The 24,932-nt window shown below is 37.2% G+C and overlaps 1 protein-coding gene across 3 annotated transcripts in view; it reads right to left on the bottom strand.

The window, feature by feature from the left end:
• Nucleotides 1-5,195: 5,195 nt before the first annotated feature.
• Nucleotides 5,196-24,932, bottom strand: part of SNX14 (sorting nexin 14) — a 201,213-nt gene continuing 181,476 nt past the window's right edge. Inside the window, exons 19-26 of one of the 3 annotated variants that reach the window (XM_006892135.1) lie at nt 19,975-20,015; nt 18,442-18,561; nt 15,439-15,562; nt 12,929-13,093; nt 12,723-12,818; nt 8,237-8,328; nt 6,343-6,399; nt 5,196-5,396 (exon numbers count right to left, since the gene is read on the bottom strand). In XM_006892135.1, the coding sequence (XP_006892197.1) occupies nt 5,358-5,396; nt 6,343-6,399; nt 8,237-8,328; nt 12,723-12,818; nt 12,929-13,093; nt 15,439-15,562; nt 18,442-18,561; nt 19,975-20,015 (734 nt within the window). In that variant the 3' untranslated portion in view covers nt 5,196-5,357. The remainder of the gene's footprint in view (nt 5,397-6,342; nt 6,400-8,236; nt 8,329-12,722; nt 12,819-12,928; nt 13,094-15,438; nt 15,563-18,441; nt 18,562-19,974; nt 20,016-24,932) is intronic. The other 2 variants (XM_006892134.1, XM_006892136.1) reach the window with 2 other exon arrangements.

Consider the following 24,932-nt stretch of genomic DNA (forward strand, 5'->3'; position numbering starts at 1 on the left):
TTCATCACCATAGGCTCTTGCTCAAATGTTATTTCATTAAATTCTTCTGTATCTGCCAATTCCTTTGAATACAATGCAATATAGAGCCTTCAAAAAAAATCCACTGGTGGGTCAACTATGAGTCAATTCATACTCTATAGGGCAATGAGTTTTTGAGAATAATGTAAATTATAAACAGTTGCCTTCTCAGGTGGTATACAGTTCTATAGATGCATAGTCTTGTAAGCAGCCATTAACTGCTGGCCAAAATTAGAAATGGGTTCCCTCTTTTTGGTGCATAACTAATGGAGCACAAGCTGAGCTCCAGCCACCAATGGGTACTGTGGTTGAAGTTCTTGTGTTGTTGTTAAGTACCACCAAGCAGAGTACTACTCATAGTGACCCTATGAACAAAAGATCTGAACTCTGTCCTACTCTGTGCCATCGTCATTTTGACATATGGAAGCCCATCACTGCAGTCACTGTGTCAATCCATCTCGTTGAGGGTCTTCTTTCAATTGACACTCCACCTTTCCAAGCATGATGTCCCTTTCCAAAGAGCAGCCTCCTCTCTTAATAATATGTTCAAAGTATGTGAGACAAAACTTTGTCATCTTTGCATCTATGGAGCATTCTGGCTGTACTTTCTCCAAAATATATGTTTGTTCTTCTGGTAGTCCATAGAAATTCAGTACTTGCCTCCTATGCCACAACTCAAAGGCATCAATTCTTCCTCTGTCATATTATTCACTGTCTAGGTTTCAGATGCATAAGTAAGTGACTGGAAAAAACCAAGGCCTAGATCAGGTGCACCTTAAACTGTCATTGTTGCTCTTCAGTATTTTAGAAAGGTCCATGACGGTGGCCTTGGATGTTAATTGTGGATCCAAGTAAAATTAAATCATAGACAGTTTCAATCTTTTCTGACAGAAAACTACAGGCTAGGTTTAGAAGAGGCCATGGCATTACAGGCATTATTGCCAGTGTCAGATGGATCTTGGCAGAAAGCAAAGAGTACCAGAATTATTGCCAGTGTCAGATGGATCTTGGCAGAAAGCAAAGAGTACCAGAAGGATAACTATCTGTGTTTCATGGACTATGAAAAAATATTTAACTATGTGGATCACAACAAATTGTGGTTAACCTTGAGGAGAATGGGAATCCCAGAACACTTGATTGTGCTTATGCAAAACCTATACTAGGACCAGGAAGCAGTCCTCAGAACAGAGCAGGGAAAGACTGCATCGTTCAAAATCAGGGAGTGTGTCAGGGATGTGTCTTGTCTCCATACCTTTTCAATTTATATGCGGAACAGATCATTCCGGAGGCTGAGCTTTAGGAGAAGGAATGTGGCATCAGGATTGAAGGAAGACTCATCAACAACCTATGTTATGCAGATGACACAACCATGCTTGCTGAAACTGAGGAGGATCTTTGCTGCAGAAGGTCAAGGACTGTAGTCTACAATATGGATTGAAGTTCAATATCAAGAAGACCAAGATTCTCACCACTGGGCGAATTGGTGGCACCATGATGGATGGAGAAGAGCTCATTTGGCTCCACAACCAAGATTCTTGGCACCAGCAGTCAGGAAATCAAAAGACGAATTGCATCATATAAATTTGCTGTCAAGGACCTTTCCAGAGTACTGAGAAACAATGAAGTCAGTCTAGAGACTGATCCAGGACATGGTCCTTCACAATACTTTGGGCATGTAATCAGAAGGGACAGATCAATCGTGCTCAGAAGGGTGGAGAAACAGTGTAAGAGAGGAAAACCCCGGATGAGATGGATTGATACAATAGGGATAGAATACTAGGGATGCAGCAGGGATTGATACAGTAGTAGAGGAATGATACTACTGCAATGAAGGCAGGTGTGTTGGAGTGAGTGAGACTGGCTCAGGACAGGGCAGGCTTAAGAGCTATTGTACACAGAGTTGCTGTGAGTCACAGTTGACTCAACAGCACATAACAACAATAATCATTATCAGTTCAGTGGTGAGAATTTTTACTTTCTTGATGTTGAGATGTAATTCATATTGAAGGCTGTATTCTTTGATTCTTTTGATTTTCTCCAGTAAGCAAGTCTTCCTCACTTTAAGCCCTTATATAGGAAGTAACAATTAATTGTAGCACCTCTGAGGTAAAGTGGAGCCTGTAGCCCAATATATTTTGCAAACCAAAGTTGTAACTAACATCGTGTATCATCGAGTCAGAACTGACCCACAGTTCACTCTCCAATGGGTTTTGAGAAGCAGTAAATTGTACAGGAGGAGACTGCCCATCTTTCTCTTGCAGAGCAACTGGTGTATTCAAACCACGTAACTATGGCATCATGATTCCTTACCACTCATCCACCAAAGTTCTCTACACACCACCAGAACAGCATCTAATTAATTAAGCCTGGTTTACATTCCCAACTTGTCTTCCAAAAATGAATTCAATCTCAGCTCCAAATAATCTTGGAATTTCCCCCAAAGATATTCCAATACTGAACAACAGTGGCAAAGGCCCTGATTAGAGTTAAAATGACATCTTGATAATATATATGGCATATGTTTTGCTAAGAACAACAATTGTTGTTATTGTTATATGCTGTCAAGTCACTTGCAACTCATAAAGACCCTATGTACAACAGCCTTAAACCCTGCTCTTTTCATTGCTAATCTGTATCCAACACACCTATCTCCATTACTCTAGTGACAGAATCAATCCATCTCATCAAGGGTCTTCCTTTCCTCCACCCTCCCAAGCATAACGGTCTTCTCCAAGGACTGGTCCTGCCTTGAAACATGTCCAAAGTATGTCAGACGAAGCTTCAGAATCCTTGCCTCCAAGGAACAGACTGGCTTCACTCTCTCCAGGACGAACTTGTTTGTTCTCCTAGCAGTCCACGGTATATTCAATACTATTCTCCAGCACCAAAGCTCAAAGACATCAACTCTTCTTCTATCATCCCCAGTCACTGTCCAGCTCTCTGAAGCATAGCAAGTAATGGTAAAGATGATGGCCTGTGTCAGAAGCACCTTAGTCTCCAGAATGACATTGTTGCTCCTCAGTACCTTGGAGAGGTCTCTGACAGCAGACTTTCCCAGTGCAATTCGCCCGCTGCTGGTACCAAGACATTTTATAAGAAGCACAAACACAGACTATACACATGGATTTCACCTGATGGTATGCACAGGAATCAGATAGATTACATCTGTGGAAAGAATTGCTGGAGAAGCTTAATATCGGCTGTGAATACTAGACCAGCTGCTGATTTTGGAACAGACCACCAACTACTCATAGCAAGTTCAAGTTGAAGTTGAGGAAAATTAAATCAAGTCCACAGGAACCAAAATTTGACCTTGAGTCTATCCCACCTGAATTTCAAAACCATCTCAGGAATAGGTTTGAGACTTTGGACATTAATAAGCGAAGGCTGGATGAGCTGTGGGAGGACATCAAGATTATCATCCAGGAAGAATACAAAGGATCATTACAAAGGCAGAGAAGGAAGAAAAGACCAAGATGGATGTCAGAAGAAACTAAATATTGCACTGGAGGACTGCGAAGCCAAAACAAAGGGAAGAAATCAAGATATTAAGGAGTTGACAGAAGATTTCAGAGGACAGTAAGGGAAGACAAAGTAAAGTATTACAAAGAAATGTGCAAGGAGCTGGAGTCAGAAAACCAAAAGGGCCAAACTCAGCATTTCTTAAGCTGAAGGAACTGAAGAACAAATTCAAACCTCGAGTCGCAGTACTTAAGGATGCTTTGGGAAGACTATTAAATGATGCAGGAAGCATTAAAAGAAGATGGAAAGAGTATACTGAATCTTTGTACCAAAAGGAATTGGCGGACACAGAAGAATTTCATGAAACAATGTATGAGCAAGAACAATGGGCATATTAAACTTTTGTATATACTTCAGTTGTAAAATCTTATTTTCTAGTCAACAAATGATAAAGTGCTTGAAATGCAACTATTCTTCATGAAATCTAGCTCTATGCACTGTTTATAGTCTGAGTATCTTCAGTGATAAAAGAAGAATAACACCACCTCACAGCTACTGTGATGATGAAATGTGGCCCAGTATGTATATTTCATGAACTAGATTTTCATTCCTTTCTTCTGTGTAATGTGAATATTAATTTAAAATGTATTAATTTTTACACATCAAACTGCTTTAAGTAGAAAATCCCTAAGAAACATTACTCTCATCTAAATTATGCACAAAGAAGAGTAAATGAGGATGGCATAAAAAACTGTGTGTGTGTGTGTGTGTGTGTGTGTGTGTATTTTTTCACTAATGTTCAAAACTCTGGATTTAAATATGAACAATTAGCCTAATTAATTTTTCTACCCATCCCTAAGAAATGTTTAGTATTAAACACTGATTTATAGAAAATCATACACATTCTAGAACTTCTGCGTATTTAAAAGGATGATTAAATTGATAGAACTTTTTCAAAATTTTGTATCGTAATGACCTTTTTTTTTTAAATCTTTGGAAAAGCTAATGAATAACATCATTATATAGGTGAGTTTCCCAAAATATATTTAGACTTTCCATAGTACTCAAGCTGGTGCCCAAAACATTGTTAAATAAATATTTTTATGAACACTGAAGCCAGTAACTATATATTAAATGCTTAATCTTAGAAGAGATTTGTTTCAAGTATTAAAAAAAAAAACCAACACAGTACTTAGGAGTATAAGAAATCCCAAGTAAAGTTCTCAAGCCCTGAGTCTTTAAAAATAATAAATTAACTTTGTCAGGAATACAGTTCATTCTATATTTTTCTTTTGGAGATATAACAAATATAAACCCAAATCTACTTATCTAAGTTGTTGTATGAGCCTTTGTAACATGGCTACCAAACTAGTGAAGCTTAGTGACAGATAGCTACAGTATGCAAATTTCACACGCAAAAGCATTAGCCACCCAGCAAGAGTAAACAGAAGTCCCTTGTCTATTATGAAAAATTCTAAAAGATTATTTTCGTTCTAGATACAGGTAATGTGGAAATGGAAAGCAAATCTAAAGTATGTTAGCTATAAATAAAAAAAAATCAGATTGTATTCATGTTTTTCCATACTAACAATATAAAAGTTATCAAGCTTCTCTATCTGACCTTAGAGGATTATAAAAGTATCAATATAACAAATGATTTTTTCTCTGATAAAATTTAAACAAGTATAAAATGAAAGGCTAAGAAACCAAATTATTTATAACCATTATGTTTGTTAGTCTTTATTAAAACAAAAAAATTCCAAATTTTAGACACTGAATTACATGGTATGTACAAGTATATACAAAAGAAAGGTCCATATCTCCTACACTAGCACAGAGGAAATTTCAACTGGTTATTCTATCCCAAATCCAAATGTTTACATCCAGGGTGTCAGAGAGGTAACTTCCTTTTGTACCTATAGTGAAAAGAAATATATTTAAGGAAGAAAATACTGTAAGGTTCTTTTGTGATTTGCTTATTTGTTCTAGGGTATTACAATTCTAACCTAAGACATACATATCGTGTTTACCAAAAGCAATTACTTGGCATATGCAGCATATAGTATCTATGCTTTCAAGATGAGCCCAAGACAAGGTCTAGTGACAAACCTTATAAAGTCTCAAAAGAAGATCTAGAAGTTTCCTAGTATCGAGCCCATGTAAATAAAACATAAAATTTGTAACATCCAAGAGATGTTTTAATATATCTTGTATATTACTATAATTTCAAAGTTTATAATTAATAGGGAGAGTTCAGATCTGGTTTTCTTTACTTTGCTAGACTAATATTTCACCACTACACCACAATCTTGAGGGATATCTTTTATATCAAACCAAAGAGATTACTGAGAAAAATAATAAACGCAGTTAATTTTAATTACTTTAGTTTTTACTCAAAATTAAAAATCCTCGAGATTCACTATAATGTAATTCCACATAACTTCTTTATCTCTTCTTGTTCATTTTGTGCTCTGAAATCATATAAATTCAACAGCTTAAAATAAAGGCTGACTTTGCAGGCACACAATGTTACAACTGACTGCCTGAAGGGTTTGGTTCATTCTAGTACTAGGCCTACTTCTTTCTCTGGAGAGATTATTATCTGTCTAATGTCCCTGTATGTTTGTGATTAAGAAGCGATGCAGTCAAGACAACAGCTCTTTAGTTCCTACTGCTCTCCTCCCAAAAGTCATTGTGTGTATATGTGTGTGTATGCACAATAAAGAAACTATAAAGAGCTATTGTTAAGTTTGTTCACCTAAAAAAAGATCACAGTCATAAAGGTTTCCTTAAATTCTGTCCCTATTTAAGGTATAACAGATTATTAAAAAATAAACGATAAAATTACCACTTTTCTGTTACCTTATTGAGCTCTGGAAACAGTTCCTGTATCACAATGTCCAATAAGACGTATGTCAGCTATAGAAAAGCCCGTCCCCCCAAAAAAAGAAACATGTTTTAAGGTATTAAGCAAAAACCCAAAATTTAATAAATACAAAACTCAGGATAGTGGTTCCCTCTAAATAGGAAGGCAGAGACTAAGATTCAAAACATATTAGAACATGACAAGTAACTTTAATCTCATCAGTAATATTCTGCTTAACATGATTAGTAGATGTATATTTGATTCACATGTTATTTTATTGTCTCAAAACTCACTTAAATGTGTTTATATATCTTTTTTAATCACAAAACTACTAAAATCTCAACAGAACAAAATAACATAAAAATGCTAAGTGCAGTTCATTTTACTATGCTAAGGATGAAATTATTTTAATATTTTTATTTTTTAAAATTATGTATATATTTAAAAATTTCTACAATAAATATACACTCACTTCTCACTTATATGACCATATAATTATGTCATTATGTAACCAGAGCTACATAAAAATACCTTATCTATTGCTTTATATAGCCTATAAGCAGGTGGTATCTAGAAAGAGGTGTGAGAATTCTACACATCATAGCCTGCCTTTAGGTAGCTGCTTCCAATTCTCCCTGGGTCACTTCTGCTCCCCTCACCTCTAGCTCATGCAACCCCCTCTGACCTGGAGTTGGATCTTCCATCTACACCGCCATATTCTGTGCCTTAATGGGACCCTCCCCCTCAACCCAGGTAAATTTTCTGGACAGCTGACATGACTTGTTCCTGCTGCACCTCAGGCAGCCAATTCATTTCCTGCACCCCATGTGCCTTTCCTTCGAGGCCTCTAGGATCCAAGAGACCAGGTCCGTTCTACAAGCTCAAGCCTCTCCTCGAATGCTAAGATTGCTCCTAAAACCACCACTGAGGTGCCTGCAGCTCTCTCAATAAAACTACATCTATTCCCTGAAACTTAAGCTCCTCTTTACACTCCCCTGAAAAGAGCAGTTGAGTTGCTGTAGCAACCTGCAGGGTCTCCCCTCCTCATGAGTCTCCCCACCTTACTTCTGCTCCTGCACTGAGGGAATGACTTGCCTTTCTTCTTCTCCTAGTGTACCATGTGGGGCCCCAGCTATCCCTTCTGTACCACAGCCAGAGCTATGGTACCCATCTGAAATGGTAGACAGCTCCAAGTCACTTTATCCAGAGCCTTCACCCCAGCCCCAGGCTGGGTTCTTGGCCATAGCTACCATGGTCCTGAACTCCTAGGCAAACCCTCTCTTTTCTTTCCAAGTCAGACATACCTCACCCTACTCCCTGACTCTAAGATTCAGCCAATGAAACTGCTATGGGGCTCCAGCTAAGAATCTGACCTGATGCAGCAGCACAGGACTGAGCCTACTGCATTCCTGCAAACTCCATGGGGGCCCAAGTCTGTCCCATGGATAAGCACTTATTTTCCAGAAACTGTGCAAATCTACTACTACTCCAGACACTGCTGTCCTCAGCAACCCCTCATGCTGCCTCCACCCTCAGAGGCTCCTTCCACCTGGTCCCCTACATTTGGTTCTAGTTAATAATGTGGAAAAGGCAAACAAATCTTGTACTGCTTTTATCCTTTGCCTCTGGGTATCAAGATGAAATAAATGGAAGAATAGTGAAATTTTGCTATTGTTGTAAATGTGAAACGGCAATATAGTCATTAAGTAAGAAGTAGGTATATATTTGTTTTAAATAAAAACAATTCATGCTGTATATGGGGTGGGGGGGGAGACAATCAGTAAAAGATTAAGAAATAAGACATTTTTTCCTGTTGGAATGTCTGAGTTATATTGCCTTGATTTAGTAACATTATACCAGAAACTAAAACTAACCATAAACTATTTTTACCTGCTTGTTGAGAACTGGCTGTTGCAAGCCATCAAATAAAAGTCTGATGCTTTCATACTTGGCTTCTTTACCAATACACTTGACTATCATATCTAAATAAGAAAAGCACATATGGGTAGAACAATTTTATATTATAAAGTGACTCCCTTGATTGCACCATAAGGTAAAATCCCCATTCTGTTTCCTAGATATCACACAAAAGCTAAAAATCAGTATTTCTTAAACCAAAGTTCCTATGATATGATCCTGGGCAAAAGAGTTCTCTGAACAAGTTGAGAAATAACATTACTAGAGATTCTCAATACATTAAGATAGACAAGCTCTGAGAAATGTTACAATAAAGCACGTGGGTTGCCATTAATGTCTACAAAGATAGCTGGAAAATAAAACAAAGCTTATTAAAAAAGATCCCCAACCCTCCTAAAATGATAAATACACATTTGTACACATCTAATTGTATATGGATAGAAAGATATCTACACAAATAAATTAATACAAAATAGAGGCACCTGGCCACTTTGTGCAATGAGGGGTAGATAGCATCTACTTTTTATTTTATGTATTTTCATAGTGTTTGGATATTTTCATATCAGAAAAATGAAAAATGCCTTTTTTTAAAACCTAGAGTTAAAAGGTAATCTTAAATACATATTTTTAATATAAATTTTAAAAATTTACTTTTTAACATAATCATTGTTTTCCATCTTACAAAACAATCCCTTCAGGAAATGCTATAAATATTTATACATTAATTTAGAATCCAAAAAGTTCTAATTCCTACTGGATTGTTATGAGAATAGAGGAACCTCTGGAACTAAGGACCCAAAATACCCTTTTAACCTGAAACTAAAGCTACTCGCAGAAATAATCTTTCAGCCAAATGACAATCTGGCCTTTAAAGTAAAAAGTAACACCCTGAGGAATATGCTCCTTTAAATAATCAACTCTATAAGACTAAATAGTCAATGTTTATATAAAACAAAGATTCTAGAGCTAAGAAGATTGCTGATAATAAATATAAGAGGTACATTTAATAAAAGGGAGGTGGGCAGGGAAAAAAGTGAAACAATGAAAGACTGGAAACCCTAATTCTCTGTAAACTTTCATTAAAATTAATTAAAAATTTGGGGGAAAAAAAGATGAAGGCAGAAAACAAAAACACAAGCTCAAACTCATTGCTGTCGAGTTGGAACCAACTCACAGCTAATCCTCTATTGAATTTTCGAGGACAGAAATCACACAAAAGGAGATAGCTCAACTTTCTCCCTCAGACTAGCTTTTAGATTCAAACCACCTGCCTTTGGGTTGGCGGTGTAACTCCTTATCTCCTAGGCTACCAGGGATCCCTAAGTAAACAAGGTATTCAAACATTTGCCACTGCACCCCAAACATTAAGAGTAATTTTTTTTAATGGAAAATTCTCATTTTCTGTTTGGCTCTATGAAATAAATTTGTTGCCATGATGCCAAGGCAAAATTCTGTTTAAAAGAATCACAATAGATTCTTGACATTTTTAAGACATGTGGCCTAATACAGATTTTTGTGAATTCTCTAAATTTACCAAAGTATAATAGCATTTAATATGCCTAAAGCATAATGGATAAATCTAAGTGACCCTTTATGATCTTTAAGGAGTCATTATAAGGAAGATATAAAGAACAGAACACAAAAGAAAGGAATGTTAAACCTATTTATCAGCTAAATTACCAAACCCAACTCAATGACCTGAAGTCAATTTCAACTTGGAGACACTGGGCCCAGCAGGCCTGCCCCACAGGGTTCCCAAGGCTTTCTGGAAGCAGAATTCCTCATCTTCTCCCACAAAGCAGCTTCAAACTCTGGGTTAATGGTTTACCACTTAACCACTGCATCACCAGGGCTCCTATAAGCTATTAGATCTTCCTAAACAGAAGTCTTACTATAGTTGTGATTCAAACACCAAGTTGTGCATGTCTCAGAAAATAACAAATTACTACATTCACTGCTTTTCCACAAGAATCCTATCAAAACTGACAATATTAAAATGGTGAATATAAACCTGGGCTACAAAACATTTAAGGCATTATTTCACTATTTATATATAGAAAATGTACTAAAAAATAGCTTATGTTTACTTTTACATTCAGGTCAGTGATTTAAACGTAACTGTCTTTACATAAGCCTATTGACTTCAGGGAACTATTCTGGAGTGAATTCTTCAATCTTATTAATTTGCAGGGGTTATATCCTGAGCCCTTTTCTTTTCTTACACTATATTTTGTTTCTGGGAACAACTGTCCACATACATGATTCTACTATTTCTATCTTATACTATCTTTCCTCCAAAGTTACATACCTTAACACCAAATTGCTTACTAGTATAATTTCTTCTTGCATAATTTACAGGCACTTCACATTCAAAACACCCTAAGTTAAGAATCTTCTGCTTTGACCTCTAGACATTTTTCTCTTGTATTTCCTACCTCAGAAAGAAGTGGCTGTTGCTCTGTGCTAGTCTGTCAGATTCTAACTCCTAGTGACTTTATTTGGCAGTATATCCACACCCTATGACTTCCAATAGGTTGTAATCCCGACAAGGCAGATCTTCAGGGCTGTCTCCTTGAGATTTGCTGGGTGAGTATGAACCACCAACCTTCAGATAGCTGGTGAACTGTGCCACCAAGGCTCCAGTAACTGGCTACTACTATCCACTCATTTATTTAAGTGTTCCAAACCGGCTTTATAGGGAGGAGGCTAGCTTGCCTCCTTTTGAATAATTTGTAACTTAAACATGTCTCTATTGTTGTACGTAAACATGCTTCTATTATTATATACAAGTTTTGTTCTCACTGAAGGATTCTACAGGCAAAATCTTGAATGATGCAGGAAGCATCAAGAGTCACTATACCATTAAAAGAACTGGTAGACACTGAATCATTTCAGGAAGTAGCATATAATCAAGAACTTGGAACTGAAGGAAGAAGTCCAAACTGCACTAAAGACATTAGCAAAATAATAAGATCCCAAGAATTGATGGAATACCAATTGAGGTGCTTCAGGAAAGAGATGTGCACACCAGTTTCTGTCAACAAATAGTGAAGACAGCTACCTGTCCAACTGACTGGAACTGACTATAGTCACAATGGGCCTGAGCATGTCGGACAGAGAGGATGGTGTGAGACAGAGCAAGACCTGTTGTTCACAGGGCCAGTAATAGCAGACTAGATCAAGTCATAGTAGACTTGATAACATTTAATAACAATAATAAGCAGCAGCTTTGTGTGTTTATCTGTCTTTCTTACTATAATGAACTACTCAATATATTTTCTTCTATCCCTTAACTCTTCTGAAAGAGCTCTGGTGGTACAATGCTACAATTGACAATGCTAACCAAAACAGATCAGTGGTTTGAACTCACCAGCTGCTCCGTGGGGGAAAAGATTGGCAATCTCCTTAAATAAAGATGTACAGGGTCAAGAACTCAACTGACTCAATGGCAGTGAGTCTGAGGGACCCTCTTCCAAGTAACTGACAATGATGGTCCTCAGGTATTGGAAATGAATAAATGAAGTCTGATCTTTCATTAACAAGTGCAGTTCTCCTCTTGGTAGAGTGGGCAGTAAGATTTCAAGTGCCCCACAGAGTAGTCACTTGCATCAATCTGGTTTATATAAGTTATTGTAAACCAATGTTAACAGTAGCATTATTCACCATTGCAAGATCATGTAAACAGCCAAAATGTCCAACCACGACTGAATGGATTGAGAAACTGTGGTACAGTCACATGATGGAATACTATGCAGCACTCAGGAGTAACAATTTCAAAAAATAACTACCGCATAACTTGGGAGAGACTGAAAAGCATTACTGTAAGTGAACTAACTCAGTCTCATAAGGACAAATACTGCTTAAGTCCATTATTGTTAAAAGGATAACAAGTAAAACTTGTATGAGAACCAAAGGAATAAATAGGTGGAAGCAGGGGTAAGAATGGGTAGAGGTGAAATTATAGAGTTACAGAATTTGGTGGGTGGAGAGAGTGGGTAAAACAAATGGAAAAGATCTGGTGAGCACTTAAAAAGACAGAGCTAAAAAAAAAGGGTGAGGTAATGGTGAGCATAGTCTGGTGACGATTAATTTTATAAAACTTATGAATGGAAATGACATTATGAAATACAGTATGAATAAGAATTGTGTGAAATAAAATGTAAATGAACTTTTTAAGCAAACCAATATAAAATGATTTTTATTTTAAAAAAGGTATTGTTGAATGTCTCTGGCTATCATGTATCATTTAAAAACAGCTGTCCTAAAAAAAAAAAAAAAAACCAACACCACCACCCCCCCAAAAAAACAGCTGTCCTGAAAGAATTAATTTTAATTGGTCTTTACAGGTATTTCTAGAATGAAAACTCACATTAGAAATTAGCCTCAGTAATTAATAAGTGTTGTGCCCTCAAAGGAGTACTAATTCATATGAATGTAAGTTACTTCTTTACTATCATACCTGGAATGTAATTCATCATTTCTTCAAAACTCTGCTTTGCTCGTTTTTGCTTGTCTTGGAGAGAGCGAGGTTGAGTATTTTCACAAAAGACAGCATCTAGAAAAGAAACAAAAGGAAATTTTCAACTATTTATTTCTTTTGAGATCCAGTTAAGATCATTAAGAGCACCCAAAATTTTAACCAAACAAACGAAAAATAATACAAACCTCTGAGAAGGGTAATGAGTGAAACCAAACGGTGTTCCTGAAATAACTGTTCTAGTTTACACTGAAGATAGTAGTCAGTGTACATTTCTAATGTACTTTTGAAGAGAATTCGCATTCCCATTAAGAGATGATGAAGCCAATCAGGAACTTGGAAAACCACTCGTCCTGAGAAATATCACAATGAATACCTCATCATTAAGATAAACGGATAATTGAAACATTTTCTAACACAAACAAAACAAAAAACCCACAAATGACCATGGCGAGTACTTAATTCATAAATACTAGTAATAGGTGTTCAAGACCAATTGTGCTCAATTCTTATCATTCTCAATGGAGAAAGACTAAAAACATTTTCCTTGCGAACAGGGACCAGACAAGGATGCTCACTGTCACCACTTCATTCAATATTGTACAGGAAGTGCTTGCTAGGGCAATAAGACAAGATAAGGAAATAAAAGGCATCCAAATGGGCAAGGAGATTGTTAAACTATCTCTATCTGCAGATGATATGATACTGTACCTAAAAATCCCAAACACTCAAACAAAAAACGGTTGAAGCTAGTAGACCAATTTAGTAGAGTGGCAGGATACAAGATCGATATCCAAAAATCAGTGGGATTCCTGTACAGTAACAAAGAGAACTCAGAAAAGGAAACCAAGAAAGTAGTATCATTTACAATTGCCAACCACAAATTGAGATACTTAGGAGTGAACCTAACTAGAGACACAAAGATGTACACAAAGAAAACTACAAAACATTTCTGCAAGACACAATAAAAGACCTAAAGAAATGGAATATTGTGCCCTGTTCATGAACAGGAAGGTTCAGTGCTATGAAAATGACAATCCTACCAAAAGCAATCTACATGCTCAACACAATTCCAATACAGATACCAAATTCCTTTTTCAAAAAGACTGAAAGGAAAATAATCAAGTATATTTGGAAAGGAAAGAGACCCCAAATAGACAAACAAAGCACTTTTGAAAGACAAAAAATGAGGTAGGAAGTATAGCACTCCCTGACCTACACAGCCCCAAACAGCATGGTACTGGTACAATGACAGATACATAGATCAATAAAACATAACCCAGAAATGGACCCATCTATTTTCAACTGATATTCGACAAGGAAATAAAACCTATCAAACAGGGAAATGAAAATCTCTTCAACAAACATGCTGGCAAAACTCGACTGCTACCTGCACAAAGCTGGGGGTGACGGGGAAGAGAGAAAGCTCAAACGGGATCCACATTCTCACACCAAACAAAAAAATCGACTCACGGTAGATCAGTGATCTGGGAGTAAAGCCTAAAATCATAAAGTTCGTCAGAGACAAATGGGATCAAGCTTAGACGGCCTACTCTATGGTTTAAATAGACGGCCAAATACAGTCAGAAATGCTCAATCTGGAGAGGATAAAATTAATGAATTGGACCCTCTAAAGAGTAAAACCCTGTGTGTAGAAACACATTTTAAACAGAATAAAAAGAAAAACTTACTCACTGAGAACAAACATTTAGCAATACTGTCTCAAACAAGCGTCTCATAATGAAAGTTTACAGAGTCCTACAGGGCCTCCAGAAGAAAAAGACTGATAACACAATTACAAAATGGACAAAAGAGATGGAAAGAATTTTCAGAGAAGAAGGAATTCGGATGGCCAATAGACACATGAAGAAATGCTCAAAATCACTGGCAATGAGAGGGATGCAAATCAAAACCACAATGAGATACCATCTCAATCCAGTAGCAGTGAGTGGCAAAGTTTAACAGGACAGCAAGTAATAAATGGAGAGGATGTGGCAATATAGGAACTCTTATACATTGTTGGTGGAATCGTAAAATGATACAACCACTCTGAAAGAGAGTTTGGCGTTTCCTCCAAAAGCTGAACATAGAAATTCCAAAGGACTTAGTTATTCCAGTGCTTGGAATATAACTGAAGAAAATGAGAACTAAGGCACAGATGGAGACTTGTACAACAGTGTGCATAGCAGTGTAATTCACTGTAGAAAGAAGATGGAAACAGCCCAAATGTTCAACTACAATCGAAATGGATTGGGAAATTGTGGTATATTAACACGATGAAATACTATTCAGCATGAAGAGCAATGATTTTCTAAATCACTACCTAACTTGGGAGGGACTGAAGAGCATTATGTTAAGTGAACTAACTCAGTCTTATAAGGACAAATACTGTATAAGACCATTATTGTAGAAGTAGTGTAAGAATTCAAAGGAGGGGAGCAGAGAGGTGAGGTGGCACGGGTCACACAATTTGATGGGTGGAGGGTGGGGTAGGTGAAGCAAATAGGAAGTATCTGTTGTGAAAAACCAATGCATACGAACTTGTAAATAAACGAGTAAAAAAATGACCAATTGGGCTCAATTCTTAGAAAAGATTTTCCATTCAAAAAAGAAAAGCCAAAATTAAAGGGGTAATTTCTGAAGAAAATAGCAGAAGATTAAAACAGGTCATCACTTAAACCTCTTAGGCTTTACCTACCTACATACATCAGGTAATCATACACACCATCTACAGTCATCATCTCCATAAAATAATTTTGATTTTGCTTTCTCTCTGTATTCTCAGCACGATTTGCATTGTTCTTGAACAGATCATTGAAAAGCTAAAGCAAAAGTTGACATATAAAGAGTTACATAGTTTATTTATTAGACCTACTGGTGATAACCACCAATGTGAAAGTATTTAAATAATTTCCAATAAAAATAATAGAGAGATTATTACCTGCTATCTGAACTCCACATTTATACCAAAAACTGGATTAAAAAATATGTCCCCCAAAAATATTACAAGAATGTCTGCATTCATTCTTAAAACAGGAAAAACAAACCTCTATTTTCTTTTTTAACTTAAGAGATGAACTTCTAAATATATATACTAATGATAGCAAATTTTGAAACTAGCATTTATATTTTAAAAAATTATAAATCACTATTTAGTTAGTAGGTACTCAGAAGCAAAGATAAAGCTTTAATAAAATAATCAGGACAATAATAACAAAAACCCAGAAAGACCTAATCAGTGTGAAAAAACAAGAGACTTAGAATTCAAAAAAAGGCATTGATAATGAATTAAAACTGACTCATAGTTGACCTTTATAGTTTCAGGTTTCTGAAACTATAAATCACATAGAAGATTATCCATCCTCTCCCTCAGATGAATTCGAACTGCCAAAAAAGTGACACTTTTAGGTTAGTGGCACAACTCCCTAAAGACTATGCCACCAGACAATTACTTAGAATTAGTCATATTAAAGCCCTAATTACTCTCAAAATGTGTAAAATTCTATTCTATTACACAGGAAGTTCTAATAGCCTATTGTTAAGGAGTTGTGCTGCCAACCCAAAGGCATGCAGTTTGAATCCATCAGCTACTCCACAAGAAGAAGATGAGCAATCTCCTCCTGGGTAATTTATAGGCTCTGAAAACCCACTGGAAGATCAACTATGAGTTAGTTGGTTTTGACTCAATGGCACAAAACATACAACACTATACAATTGTTGTTGTTGTTGTTACGTGCTGTCGAGTCACCTGTGACTCATAGCGACCCTATGTACAACAGCCCTAAACCCTGCTCTATCCTGTGCCAATCTCACTGTCTCTGACACACATACCCCCATTGCCCCAGTCACTGAATCAATCCACCTCATTAGAGGGTCTTCCTTTCCTGCGCTGTCCCTCCAACATCCTAAGCATGATGTACTTCTCCAAGGACTGGTCCTTCCTTGCAACATGTCTGAAGTATGTCAGACAAAGCTTCAGAATCTTTGCCTCCAAGGAGCAGCTTGGAACCCTCTCTAGTATGAACCTGTCTGTTTTCGTAGCAGTCCATGGTATATTCAATACTCTTCTCCAGGACCACAGCTCAAAGGCATCAATACTCCTTCTATCCTCCCTAGTTATTGTCCAACTCTCTGACGCAGAACAAGTGATTGTAAAGATAATGGCCTGCATCCGGCACACCTTAGTCTCCAGAGTGACACCACTGCTCTTCAATACTTTATCAACTGTACATTGTTAACTGTAACAAAAGCATCACTTTGTTTATTAACAGATCCATTCAATAAACATTAACTACTTTTTATATTCTAGAAGGGAGCCTTGGTGATATAATCCGTAAGAAGTTGCATTGCTAATCAAAGGTCATGGCTCTTAGGTGTTTTCATTTACTAGGGACTCTATAAAAGAAAGATGAGCAATCTCCTCTTTTGTGATTTGCACAATCAGAAACAAAATGGAGAGTCAGCTGTCAGTGAGTTCTGATGAGACGGTAATAAAAGTATATTCTAGAAAGTAGCCGTCGTGTTACAGTGGGCTAAGAATTGAGCTGCTAACTGGTAGGTCAGCAGTTCTAATCTACAGTTACTCCATAGAAGAAAAACAAGACAATCTGCTTCTGTAAAGATTTACAGCCTCAGCTTTTCAAGGAGAGGAGCAAACACGGGTGGGGGGAGTGGGGGGAGTGGGGAGAAAAGTGCAACAATGAATGAATGGAATTCCAAAATCTCTGTAGATGTTCATTGAAATAAAAAAAAAAATTTACAGCCTCAGAAATACAGGGCTGTTACACTCTGTGATGCAGTCACTAGGAGTCAGATAATGTGTCATAACCAGGGAATAAAAAAGATGTATCATTGTTCTATAGGAAGTTTAAGATGTAACATAAAGAGGTCAAGAAATGCCTGAAGTAAAAAGGTACTATGAAAGTTATGTAGATAAGAAGAATACTACTGAATTATTTAAAAAATCAGTACAAAAAGAAATAAAATGCATTTCTGTTTACCAATAGCAAAGTCACAAAGTTAAGAAAATTTTTAAAAAATATTATTTATAATGACAAAAAACTGAAGGGATTTGGGGTGAAGACTCTGAGCTTCTGCAGCATCACGAGCTGTCAGCACTCTGGCAGTGAAGCCTCGTGAGGACATGCACTGCATCTTTACGGCCCTAGTACATAGCACTCAACAGCAAGTAGACACAAAAACGCCTGTTTGAGAAAACAGTGAAGTATTTTATATACTTTATATTTTAATTAATAGCATAAAGAAACATATTATAGCTATTAATCCCTTGATCAGAAATTGTTAATTTACATCCTATAAAACTATTTTTAATTATATCCCAAATACTTAAACAGTAGTAGTTTATAAGTATATAGAGAAATATTAACAACAGTAAACAAAGACTCAAATATTACACTTTCTATGTACACAATGCGATTGATTTCCAAATAAAGACATTTAGGGTGTCATCCAATTAATTACCAAGAGTCTTCTTAAATTGAAGGAAATTCTGAAACATAATGAATGAAAATGGTGATATAATGCGAAAAGTGTTAACTAATACCACTGACCAATTTGTGTGGAAACTGTAAAAAGGGAATCTAACTTGCTGTGCAGAGTTTTATCAAAAACACAACACTATTGGTGAAAAAAGTAATTTCAAGTAGCACAACTTAACACTTTTGAATACAATTTGGAGTACCTTTTTGTTGTTTTCCGAAGTAGGGCTGAGAATGGTCAATTCTGGTCTACTTGGTTTAGGTTTTGGAGATTCACAAGAATTAATGAAATTCATGATGAAAGGCTCCAAATGTTGACCTTTCTGCGGTGATATAAAAGTCATTATAAGAGAACCCAAAAGCAAAGTTATAACTATGATTTTAGTAACATTATAATTATAGTTAAATGTTTACAACTATTATATTGTTGATTGTTGTTATGTGCTGTCAAGTTGCTTCCGACTCATAGCGACCCTATGTACAAAAGGCCTAAACCCTGCTCTATCTCTTGCAACCTTATTGTTACTGACACATCTATCCTCATTTCCCCAGTGATGGAATCAATCCATCTCATCGAGGGTCTTCCTCTCCTGCGCTGTCCCTCTACCCTCCCAAGCATGACGTCCTTCTCCAAGGACTGATCGCAACATGTCCAAAGTATGTAAGACGGAGTTTCAGAATCCTTGCCTCCAAGGAGCAGCCTGGTTTCATCCTCTCCAGGATGAACTTATTTGTTCTCTTAGCAGTCCATTGTATATTCAATACTCTCCTCCAGTACCACAGCTCAAAGGCATCAATTCTTTTTTTTTTTAAAAAAAAAATAGCATTCAGTTTATTACAAATATTTAGTATTGGCTTCCCATATTTCCCCCCTTTTGTTTTTATCATAATTATGTTATCATCTAGATGAGCATATCAATTCTCCTTCTAACATTCCAAGTCATTGTCCAGCTCTCTGATGCTTAGCAAGTAACTGCAAAGACTATGGCCTGTATCAAGCGCACCTTAGTCTACAGGCTGGCATCATTGCTCTTCAGTACTTTGGAGAGCTGTCTGACAGCAGACTTTCCCAATGTAATTTATCTTTTAATTTCCTAGCTACTGGTACCAAGAGTGTTGATTGTAGAGCCAAGCAAACTGAAGCTGTCAACAATCTCAATCTCTTCATCATCTATCATGATGATGCCAATTGGCCCAGTGGTAAGAATCTCCTTTCTTGATGTTCGGCTTCAATCCATATTGAAGGCTGAAGTCCTTGACCTCGTGCAGCAAGTGCTTCAGGTCCTCCTCATTTTCTGCAAATAGGATTCTGTCATCTGCGTAACGCAGATTGTTGATGAGTCAACCTCCAATCCTTATGCCATACTTCTCCTCATAGAGCCCAGCCTCCCGGATAATCTGTTCCACATATAGATTGAAAAGATACGAGGATAGGACACATCATTGACACATACCCTTCCCAATTTTGAACCATGCAGTGTTTCCTTGCTCTCTTCTGATGACTGCCTCCTGGTCCAAGTATAGGTTTCCATAAGCACAATCAAGTGTTCTGGGATTACCATTCTTCTCAGAATCAGCCACAGTATGTTGTGATCCACACAGTCAAAAGCTTTTGCATAGTCAATGAAACAGACATTCCTCTAGTACTCTCTGCTGTCAGCCAAGATCCATCTGGCATTAGCTATAATATCCCTACTGCCACATATTATAAAATATAAGAAAAATTAGCTACTCACCTCTTTCATTAGTTTTCCAGGAACAGACTTTATAATTTTCCCTGCAATTAAAATTAAAATGTTAATTTTAGAAAATTATAATATATATATAAAGTTTCCCCTATGACTGGTTCATTACAAGATTTATTAACGTAGAAGAACTCATAAAATTAAAATCTTTACAGCTATTTGACACTTAATATTATCAAACTATATTATTACTATCACATGCAAGAAAAATCCTGAAGGATCATCCAAAAACAGTTAAGCTAGTACATTAACAGAGGACTGCCAGAAGTTCAAGCTAGGTTTAGAAGAGGCTGTGGCATCATGGATACCACTTCTGATGTCAGATGGACTTTGGCAGAAAGCAGAGAATACCAAAATAATATCTACTTGTGTTTTATTGATTATGCAAAGGCATTTAACAAAAGAATCATAACAAATTATGTCTAACATTGAAAAGAATGAGAATCCATAACAACTAATCATGTTCATATGAAATCTACACCTAGACCAAGAAGCTGTTGTTTTAACAGAATAAGGGAACATTGTTGTTGATTGGCATTCAATTGGACATGACTCATAGCAACCCTATGAACAAAAGGCCTGATGTCTTTACATAACTACCATCATTTAAAGGGAACACTGCACAGCTTCAAATCAAGAAAGGTGTGCATCAGGGCTGTCTCCTTTCTCCATACCTTTTCAATCTGTATGCTGAGCAAATCATTCAAGAAGCTGGACTCCAAAGAAAAATGTAGCATCAGGAAAGGAGGAAGACTCAGCAACAACATGCATTATGGCAGAAGACACACCTTGTTTGCTTAAAGTGAGGACTTGAAATGCTTGCTGCAGAAGATCAAAGACTACAGCCTTTAATACAGATGGAAGCTGAACTTCAAGAAAACAAAGATTCTCACCACTGGGCTACATGGTACAATTATGATACATGGTGAAGAAACTGAGATTGTTAACAGATTTAGTTTACTTGGCTCTACAATTAAGACTCTTGGCACCAACAGCCAGGAAATAAAGAGATGAACTGCATTGGTTAAGGTGGTTGTCAAGGACCTCTCCAGAGTACCAAAGAACAACGACATCAATCTGGAGACTAAGGTGTGCCTGATCCAGACCACAGTCTTCGCAATTGCTCGCTATGCATTAGAAACCTGGACAATGTCTAGGGATGAACGAGAGAAAATTAATGCCTTTGAGCTGTGGTGCTGAAGAAGAATGATGAATATACAATAGACCGCCAGGATAACAAACAAGTTCGTCCAGGACAGGGTGAAGTCAGCCTGCTCCTTGGAGGCAAGGTTTCTGAAATTCGTCTAACCTACTTTGGGCATGTTGAAAGGAGAGACCAGTCCTTGGAGAGGGACATCATGCTTGGAAGGGTGGCAGGACAAAGAAAGAGAGGGATCATTGATGAAATGGACTGATATAGTGACTGGGGTAATGAGGGTAGGTATGTCAGAGACAGTAGTTGGCACAGGATAGAGCAGGTTTTAGGGCTGTTGTACATAAAGTCACTATAAGTCGAGCAAGAGACTTGACAGCACATAACAATAACGACAACAACAACATGATTAGGTATTATACATTCGACAACAGCCCAGAATAAAAGGTACATCATGGCAAAGAGGATGGGGGGAGAAGGGAGGAGGTAGGTAATTGTGCAACAATCAGTGAATATTAAAATAAAAATAGTGAGCTCGGGGAAAGGAAAGGAAGGGACGGTGTAAAACGTGCAACAATGAATGGGTGAAAATCTAACTTTTCTGTAAACTTTTGTTAGATGAAAATATCTAAAGGATCATTTGTTAACAAAAAAAAATCACAATTAAAATAAAATTTTGTTAAAAAAATATTGAATGTCCCATGGACTGCCAAAATAATGAAGAAAGCCTATGGGGAGATAGGACTGAGGAAACCCTGGGGTTGTAGGTATCTCCATCTGGGGGTCCTTGCCTCCTTGACTGCACGACCATCCCAAGGGCCAAACAGGACAAGAGATGTTAGTACAGAGAACTACAGGCTAAGGGAAGGGACTGAGAGGGCTGACTTAATGCACCCTTCATGCAAGGAGCTTGAGCAAGGAGCCCTGATCTCTAATCTCCTGCCACTCCAGAGACAAAGGAAGGCATTAAACTCCCGGAGCAAAAATGCGTAAGAAACTGCTTGAGTAAGAGCACCTGGTTTCACACCACTCAGCCACTTCATTTGTGGAGAACCATAGAGTGGATATCAGGGGACTACATCAAGGTGAGATTCCCACTGCGCTGCAGTGCATAACAGAGAGACCCTCCAAGACTTTAAGGAAAGCAAATTTTCCACTAAAGGACTTCCAGTAGAGTGAGTACCTCACCACATTTTAACTTGGCAACTAAGTAGTAACATTATAAAGGCAAGAATCACCACAAATATTCACAGACACAACAGAAATGACCTAATAATTATCAAGAAAAACAAGTACGTAGCAGCTTCAAACACAATTTAAACAAATTAAGCATTCTCAAAAAAAAAAAATCCAGAGAATATCAGAGACCTCATGAATACTCCAAGAATAAAGAAGGCAGATGATAGATGTTGATAAAGAAACCTTTGAACAGCTATGAATAAAAGTATAAATGATGGAAGAAACAACCAGAAAAAATATATTGATGAAGAGTTATGTGAACACCTACAGAAGAAAGCAATGGAAACCAGCAAGAAAGCAAATGCTCCAGAGACACAGAACCATAAGAAATATATTGATGAGGAGGAACTTACACATATATGGAAGAAAATGCAAAAAATAGAAGAACTGAAACTATAAATTGATGCAAGAACTTAAAAAATCATCACAAGACAGAGTAGTTCCAGCACAGTACTAGAAATAACACAAAGGCACAAAAATGCTATCCAGAATATTAAGACTGAAATGAGAGAAGTGTCCAACACGCTGGAAGGACAAAAAAGTAGAACATAAGAGATAGAGCAGAGAGTCAGTGAGTGGGAAGACAAGACCCTCAATGGAAACATACTGGAAGAAAAATCAGAGATGAGACATAAAGAAAATATTAGAATTATGTGGGATGCCATCAAAAGAGGGATAGGGAAATCACTGAGAAAATTGTGGAAGAGGTACTAGAAGAAAACTTCCCATTCAAGAAGCTCAGTGAACACAAAATAGACTAGAAGCAAAAGAAAAACATCAAGACATACCGTGGTCAAATTCTCCAAATAAAAGATAAGGATAGAATACTGAATGCAGCACAAGAAAAACAAAGAATCACCTACAAAGGAAAACCCAAAATATTAGGTTCTGATTTTTCAGCAGAAACCATGCAAGTAAGAAGACAATGAGATGGCATATACAGAAACATGAAAGAAAACAACTGCCAACCCATGATCCTGTACAAACCAAAGCTTTCCATCAAATACAAGGGACAAAGCGCATGTTTTGCAGGAAAAAAAGAACTTAAGGAATTTGTAAAAATAAGAACAAACCTTCAAGATCTTTTAAGGGAAGTCCTACACACAGAGACACCAAAGGAAAGTAGATAGACCACAGTAACAAGAAACAGTAACAAAAAAAGAAACACAACAAAATGGCAAGGATAAAACCTGGTCTGTCAATAATCACACTTAATGTGAATGGACTTAATATACCAATCAAGTGAGAAACAGGAGCAGAGTGGATAAAAAAGCAAAACTCATCACTTTGTTGTCTAGAAAAGACATATCTAATAAACAAAATGAAAGATACACTCAAAATCCATGGATGGAAAAAATATACCAAGCAAAAGGCATCCACAAAAAAGCAAGGGTGGCAATACTTATCTCTAATAAGACAGACTTCAGAATGAAATTCATCAGAAAAGATAAGGAAGAGCACTATAATCAAAGGCATAGCAGATCAAGAGGACATAACACTGGTCAACATCTATGCATAAAACTGTTAATAGAACTGAAGAAATACAGAGCACCACAACAGTGGTAGGAAACATTAACACACCACTCTCACCAAAAGACAGATCAACTCAAATTAAACTTAACAAAGATGCAGAAGAATTAAACTACAGTCAGCCAACTCAACTTTGTGGATGTATTCACTTTCTTCTGAAATGCACATGGTACCTTCTCGAGAACTTATCAAATATTAGGGCACAAAGAAAGCCTCAACAAATTAAAAAACACTGAAATAATGCTAAGTATCTTCTCAGACCACAATGCCATAAAACTAAAATTTAACCACAAGAGGATCAAGCTTATAAAGCCATTAATGTGGACGCTAAATAACAACCTGCTTGAACATGACAGGGTTGTTGTTATGTGCCGTCGAGTCGCTTGAGACTCATAGCGACCCTATGTACAACAGCCCTAAACCCTGCTCTATACCATGCCAATCGCACTGCCTCTGACACACCCACCCCGAATACCCCAGTCACTGAATCAATCCACCTCATAGAGGGTCTTCCCCTCTTGCACCATCTCTCCACCCTCACAAGCATGTCCCTTTCCAAGGAGCTGTCCCTCCTTACAACATGTCCAAAGTATGTCAGACAAAGCCCCAGAATCCTTGGCTCCAAGGAGCAGCTTGGTTTAACCCTCTCTACGATGAATCTGTTTTCCTAGCAGTCCATGGTACCCTCAATACTCTTCTCCAGCACCACGGCTCGAAGGTATCAATTCTCCTTCTATCCTTCCTAGTCATTGTCCAACTCTCTGATGCATAACAAAGTGATTTCACAAACCATGGTCTGTATTAGATGCACCTTAGTCTCCAGAGTGACACCATTGCTCTTCAGTACCCTGGAGAGATCCCTAACAGCAGACTTTCCCATCGCAATACGTTTTTTATTTCCTGGCTACTGTTGCCAATGGATGATCTTCAGCAGAATCCAAAAACGATTAGAACAGCACATCAGCAGAGAACTGCCGGAAGTCCAGGCTGGGTTTAGAAGGGGTCGTGGTACTAGGGATATTGTTGC

The sequence above is a fragment of the Elephantulus edwardii genome, unplaced genomic scaffold, assembly GCF_000299155.1.
Source record: "Elephantulus edwardii isolate Elephantulus edwardi_28Jun2011 unplaced genomic scaffold, EleEdw1.0 scaffold00111, whole genome shotgun sequence".
Taxonomy (NCBI): Eukaryota; Metazoa; Chordata; class Mammalia; order Macroscelidea; family Macroscelididae; genus Elephantulus; species Elephantulus edwardii.